At 40.0% G+C, this 7274-nt stretch overlaps 1 protein-coding gene across 1 annotated transcript in view; it reads left to right on the top strand.

Moving 5' to 3' along the window:
- The window catches only part of LRPPRC (leucine-rich pentatricopeptide repeat containing), a 142795-nt gene that overhangs the window by 36882 nt on the left and 98639 nt on the right, over positions 1-7274 (top strand). The window contains exon 12 of the mRNA XM_011978201.1: positions 5271-5389. Coding sequence (XP_011833591.1) covers positions 5271-5389 — 119 coding nt within the window. The remainder of the gene's footprint in view (positions 1-5270; positions 5390-7274) is intronic.

Raw genomic sequence — 7274 nt, 5'->3', positions numbered from 1 at the left:
GGAGTCTCGCTCTGTCACCCAGGCTGGAGTGCAGTGGTGCAAGCTCCGCCTCCCGGATTCACGCCATTCTCCTGTCTCAGCCTCCCGAGTAGCTGGGACTATAGGCGCCTGCCACCACACCTGGCTAATTTTTTATGTTTTTAGTAGAGACGGGGTTTCACCTTGTTAGCCAGGATGGTCTTGATCTGCTGACCTTATGATCTGCCCGCCTCGGCCTCCCAAAGTGCTGGGATTACAGGCGTGAGCCACCATGCCCGGTCTGGCATAGATTTTTATAGGTCAGAAAATTATTCATTAAGTGCCTTGACACATATTGCCTTGCATAGTCCATGGATGGTAGTTAGAAAGATTTAGCAAAGCAATATGTGTAAAAGTGTCTAGAAGCACAGTTCCTGGCATATTTCCATTTCTAGTGTGTAAGCTATGAAATTATGGCTCAGACATGCGCTGCGACTTGCTTAGATTTACATTGCCATTAAGTACCAGCACCAAGGGGGAGAGTTGGGTGTTTAAAGTCCAAAGCCTTTTTTTTGGTCACTTCACCAGAGTATCTCACTCTGGTGAATTATTACTGGTCAGAAAGAACACTGAGGACATTAGATTAACACAAATCTGTTACTAGGAATTCAAAAGCAACTTAGCTATGTCCTCATGTCAGGTAATCTTTTCATATAAAGAAGAGCACAATGGAATTTGCCATCTTTTATGGTAGTTACTAAGGTTGTTAGTAGTGATACCCAGTGAATTATTAGAGGAATAGTTTAAATTTCACTTACAAGTATTGTTAGGCCTCTGTGTGCAGTGTGGACCAACTGTATGCATGTTCTCTTATATTTCAGTAAGCACATGCTTTGTTTAGGGATCTTAAAAAACGTTGTTGTTGTTGTTTAGGGATTTTAAAAAACGTTGTTGTTGTTGTTATTATTATTATTATTATTATTATTATTGAGACCGAGTCTTACTCTGTTGCCCAGGCTGGAGTGTAGTGGCGTGATAGTGGCTCACTGTAACGTTTGCCTCCCAGGTTCAAGCAATACTCCTGCCTCAGCCTCCCCAGTAGCTGGGATTATAGGTGCCTGCCACCACGCCTGGCTAATTAAAAACATTATTTTTACATCTTGAAAAATACATTTAAATCTCTAAGATTTGAAGATATTAGGTTATTTATTTATTCTTCCCAGCCAACTTTACTGAGGTATGAATGATGAATAATTGTGTAGCTAAATCTGTATCTGTCTATCTTTCTATCAACAATCATCTATCTATCAATCAGTCATCTGTCTATCTGATAAACAACATGACTTTTTGGAGACAGTGTCTCCCACTGTCAGCCTTGACCTCCCAGGCTCGAGATTTTCCCACCTCAGCCTCAGTGGGACCACAGGCACATATTACCAGGCCTGGCTAGTTCAAAAAATTTTTTTTGGTAGAAACAGGGGTCTCCCTGTGTTGCCTAGGCTGGTCTCAAATTCCTGGGCTCAAGCAGTCCTCCCGCCTTGGCTTCCCAAAGTGCTGAGATTACAAGCATGAGCCACCTCACCTGGCTACATTTTGATATATGTGCACATTGTGAAATCATTACCACAGTCAAGCTAACATATCCATCACCTCAGCTGGATTCATAGGCTCTGTTGCCCAGGCTGGAGTGCAGTGGTGTGATCTCGGCTCACTGCAACCTCCGCCCCCTGGGTTCAAGCAGTTCTCCTGCTTCAGCCTCTCTAGTAGCTGGGATTACAGGCGTGTGCCACCACACCCAGCTAGTTTTTGTATTTTTAGTAGAGATGGGGTTTCGCCATGTTGGCCAGGCTGATCTCGAACTCCTGACCTCAGGTGATCCACCTGCCTTGGACTCCCAAAGTGCTGGGATTACAGGTGTGAGCCACTGCGCCCAGCCCTTCTCTCTTTTTTTTTTTTTTTGTTGTTGAGCTAGTTATCTTTTTAAAAATTTTGTATTGGCTGGGTGTGTTGGCTCATGCCTGTAATCCTAGCACTTTTGGAGGTAGAGGCAGGCAGATCACAAGGTCAGGAGTTTAAGACCAGCCTGGCCAACATAGTGAAACCTCATTTCTAGTAAAAATACAAAAATTACTTGGCGTGGTGGCATGCGCCTGTAGTCCCAGCTACTCAGGAGGCTGAGGCAGAAGAATTGTTTGAACCCGGGAGGTGGAGGTTGCTGTGAGTTGAGATCGCACCGTTGCACTCCAGCTTGGGCAGTAAGAGCGAAACTCTGTCTCAAAAAAAAAAATACTGTGGCAAGAACACTTGAGATCTACTCTCTCAGCAAAAATCAAGTATTCAGTACATTGTGTCCAGAACTTACTTACCATATAACTGCAAATTTATACCTATTGACCACCATACCTTTTCACTCACCCCCCAGTCCCATAACAGTTCAACTTTTTTTTTTTAAATAGATTCCATATAGGCCAGGCGCTGTGGCTTACGCCTGTAATCCTAGCACTTTGGGAGGCCAAGGCAGGCGGATCACCTGAGGTCAGGAGATCGAGACCATCGTGGCCAACATGGTGAAATCCCATCTCTACTAAAAATACAAAAATTAGTCAGGTGTGGTGGTGGGCGCCTGTAATCCCAGCTACTTGGGAGTCTGAGGCAGGAGAATGGCGTGAACCCGGGAGGCGGAGCTTGCAGTGAGCGGAGATTGGGCCACTGCTCTTCAGCCTGGGCGACAGTGTGAGATTATGTCTCAAAAATAAATAAATAAATAAAGATTCCATATATAAGTGAGATCACATAGTATTTGTCTTTCTGTGTCTGGCTTATTTCACTTAGCATGTATTTCAAGTTCGTTCATGTTGTAAATGACAGGATTTTCTTTGTTTTTAAGGCTGAATAATCTTCCATTCTCTATGTGTATATATGCCACATTTTCTTTATCTGTTGACAGCATGTTTCTACATCTTGGGTACTGTGAATAATGCTGGAATGAACAAATGTTTCTTTGAGATAATGATTTTATTTCCTTTGGACATATGCTCAGAAGTGGGATTGTTGGTAATTCTACTTTTAAGTTTTTCTGGACTCTCCATACTCTCCCACCAGCAGTAGACCAGGGTTCCCTTTCTGTATATCCTCACCACTGTGTAATCGCTTTTGACTCTTTGATAGTAGCCATTCTGACAGGTATAAGGTGATATTTCATTGTGGCTTAAATTTGCATTTCCCTGATGATTAGTAATGTTGAGCATCTTTTCATAAGACTGTTGGCCATTTTTATGTCTTTGGAAAAATGTGTATTCAGATCCTTTGCCCATCTGTTAATTGAATTATTTGGGTTTTTCTTTTTTTTTTTTTTGCTATTGAGTTGTTTGAGTTCCTTATTATGTATTTTAGATATTAGCCCCTTATCAGATACATGGTTTGCGAATATTTTCTCCCATTCCATAGGTCGCCTTTTCATTTTATTGTTTCCTTTACCGTGCAGAAGCTTTTTAGTTACATGTGGTTCCACATCACTGTTTTTGTTTTTGTTGTCTGCGCTTTGGTCTCAAATCCAAAAAGTCATTGTCAAGACCAGTGTTTTCTTCTAGGAGTTTTGAGGTTTCAAGTTTAAGTCTTTAATCTATTTTGAGTTGATTTTTGTGTATTGTATAAGATAAGGGTCCAGGCCGGGTGTAGTGGCTCATGCCTGTAATCCCAACACTTTGGGAGGCCGAGGCGGGCGGATCACGAATTCAGGAGTTCAAGACCAGCCTGACCAACATGGTGAAACCCCATCTCTAGGATCATGAGGTCAGGAGTTCCAGACCAGCCTGACCAAGATGATGAAACCCCATCTCTACTAGAAATACAAAAACTAGCTGGGCGTGGTGACGTGTGCCTGTAATCCCAGCTACTCTGGAGGCTGAGGCAGGACAACTGCTTGAACCCAGGAGGCGGAGGTTATAGTGAGCTGAGATCACACCACTGCACTCCAGCCTGGGTGACCGAGCAATATTCTGTCTCAAAAAAAAGACAGGATCTTGCTATGTTGCCCAGGCTGGACTTGAACTCCTGGGCTCAAGCAGTCCTGCAACAGCCTCCTGAATAGCCAAAACTATAGGTGTGCACCACTGCCTGCAGCTCCAACACCATTTATTGGTGCCTGTGTCAAAATTAGTTGATTATATGTGTGTGGGTTTATTTTTAGATTCTTTGTTCTATTGCATTGGTCTATTTGTTTGTTTTTAGGCCAGTATTAGGTAATTTTATATATGATGAATTGTTTAAAGTTAAAATATTCTGATTCATAACCTAAATTAAAAAAAAATTATACCTAGTTTTTTTTTTTCATAAACTAAATTTTATCTAAAAGAAATGTGCAGGTATTTATAATGTAGTTAGACTTGCCTGTGTCTTTCTGTACTTAGTGGGAATTTACTGTCAATTATTTGTACTAGAGTTAATCGTGTAACAAATTTGATAGAAATGTAATTTTTCTTTAGGTCTCTAGTAGGCCAGAAATAGGGACTTTTAGGGGGAGTTTTAATAATATGAAAGTAATGAAGCCGAAGATAAGTAAGTTTTTAAAAGGAAAAATAAGAATGTTCTTTCTTTTTATTAAACTGTAGCCTCTGTCAAATTAGGTGATACTTGAGTAATCTGACAGTTGTCTAGAATTAACCGGATCTATTTGAAACTTGCTGTAGCTCTGAAAACATGAAATGACTTAATTTGTAAGAAGTTATTAAAAGAGATTTTTGTGAGTGGGAAATGGGGGAAACAACTTATTAGATTTTTAAGTTAGTTTTAAATACAGTTAGACAATAATTCATTAGAATAAATTGCTATTTTTCATTCTTACATTGTAAAATATGAAATCAAGTTAGTAACAATTAGGGAACTTTTTACGTAAGTACTTAATTGAAGACATGTTTTGAAACCACTCACTTCTCTTTGCAGCATTTATTCTGGCCAAGTTTTTTTTGTACAAGTCCATCATTGCTCTATAATAGCAATGTTGTATTATAATCACTTTTGGGGTGCCGGAAACGTTGGACACATTGGTTAATTGTTTTATGTTTCTTTATGCTTATAATTTCAAGGATACTTTCTTGAAATTCACTGTTTCACAGAGGGGGATGAAGAAAGGAGGAGTTAATTTTTTTGTCATTATATCTCACAGTTCTGTTGCTTTTCTGCCTTTTAGACAAACGAATTGCTGAGTAATTTTCTTACATTATGATTCAGAAAATAATTGAACTGAACTTACTGATCTTTTGTAACTTTGTTCTAAGTTCTTCATCTCTGTGCTTCTACATTTTATGTGTTAGGTATAATTGAAGTCCTGAAAGTAATGCAAGAATTGGGAGTACCTCCTGATCAGGAAACATATATAGGTTACGTGATTCCATGCTTCAATAGTATAAAGTCAGCACGTGCCATTTTGCAGGTGAGTACAAGTGTGGTTTTAATTTAATAATTGAAGAGAGTGTCTTTCCTCCTTAATGTTTAGTAGTCACACACAAAAATGTCATTGAACTGAGGACTTAAAATGGTCAAATCTGTGTACAATTTTCTCTGTTTTTTGAGGCGGAGTTCCTCTCGTTGCCCAGGCGGGAGTGCAATGGCACAATCTGGGCTCACTGCAACCTCTGCCTCCTGGGTTCAAGCAATTCTTCTGCCTCAGCCTCCCGAGTAGCTGGGATTACAGGATGCGCCACCATGCCTGGCTAATTTTCTATTTTTGGTAGAGACAGGGTTTCTTCATGTTGGTCAGGCTGGACTCGAACTCCTGACCTCAGGTGATCTGCCTGCCTCGGCCTCTCCAAGTGCTGGGATTATAGGTGTGAGCCACCGCGCCCAGCCCTGCATACAATTTTCTAAAGCTTTGTAAAAAATATTAGTTGGTATAACATTTATAGCGTCAAAATTCAAAAAGACAAAGCAGCCTTTTTCTTGTGTATTAAAAAGACAATATGCCAGATTGGGAAAAATTAAAACAATATTAACTCCTGATCCCGCCCTGAAATGCACCTGAAATTTTCATTTATAAATTAGATTTTATTTTATTTTATTAAAGAAGCAGGGGTTTCAGTACGTTATCCAGGCTGGTCTTGAACTCTGGACTTAAGCAATCATCCTGTCTCAGCCTCCTGAGTAGCTGGGATCATAGGCACATGTTACTGTACCCTGCTTCAGTTTTCACTTTTTGAATATTATTTTTCACTTCCCTATTAATTTTCATAAAGTGTGCACTAGTAGTATATATACTAGTCTCTCTCTCTCTCTGTCTTTTTTTTTTTTTTTTTAAACTCCAAACCTTTGTTTTCCTACCAAATACTTCTGGTCCCTACCAGAGTAGGCAAGCTGTTGATAAAGAGGCACATGAAGATGTTGATTGGGACAGTGCATTGGATTAGCAAAGGCTGCATTTTCCACTTTCAAAACAGAATGCTTAGCGCTGAATATATGAGTTACAGAAACAAAACAAAAAGTGCTTTGCAATTAGGAACAAGATGGCAGAGCACCTAATACTTAATCAGGAACATGTTGTTTAAAAGAGGTTTCCTATACAGTCATTCATATAATACCTTGATTTTTCTAATAATGTTAGTGTTTCTTTCATTAAAATAATTATATAATTACAGTCTTCTGAAGTGTTAGGGTTTATATCTTCAGTGTCTTCACCTCTTTCCCTAAGTTCTTAGTGGGGTATGTTGAGCCTGTACTATACATACTTTACTGTTTAAAATTTTTTTTAAGTAACTTTCCCACATATTCTTACTTTTTCAGATGTTCTCTTTGCAGAAATATAGCCCCCAGATCCAGTGTCTTCTTGGTTACTGCTTTGGCTTTCTCATTAGTGACTTAGGGAACAGCAGATCTAATTTGGAAACTTATCCCAAATTTGGTTACATTTCATTCTCATCTTAACTGTCTCACCTTCATTGCTGGAATTTCAGTAGTATTGAGTGTTTGGGGCTTGAAAACAACTACTCTGTTAAGTGCTTAATAGAACCCACAGTATTGATCTGCTTTTTTTTCTTTTTTCCTTTTTTCTTTTTTTTTTTTTTGAGGCAGAGTCTCGCTCTGTCGCCCAGGCTAGAGTGCAGTGGTGCAATCTGGGCTCACTGCAACCTCCTCTGCCTACCGGGTTCAAGTGATTCTTCTGCCTCAGCCTCCCAAGTAGCTGGGATTACAAGCACCCACCACCACACCCGGCTAATTTTTGTATTTTTAGTAGAGATGGGATTTCACCATGTTGGCCAGGCTGGTCTCAAACTCCTAATCTTAGGTGACCAGCCTGCCTAGGCCTCCCAAAGTGCTGGCATTAC

This window comes from Mandrillus leucophaeus, unplaced genomic scaffold, assembly GCF_000951045.1.
Source record: "Mandrillus leucophaeus isolate KB7577 unplaced genomic scaffold, Mleu.le_1.0 Scaffold190, whole genome shotgun sequence".
In the NCBI taxonomy this organism is placed as follows: Eukaryota; Metazoa; Chordata; class Mammalia; order Primates; family Cercopithecidae; genus Mandrillus; species Mandrillus leucophaeus.
Note: the sequence above shows the minus strand (reverse complement) of the source record. Positions and strands in the feature narration are given on the sequence as shown.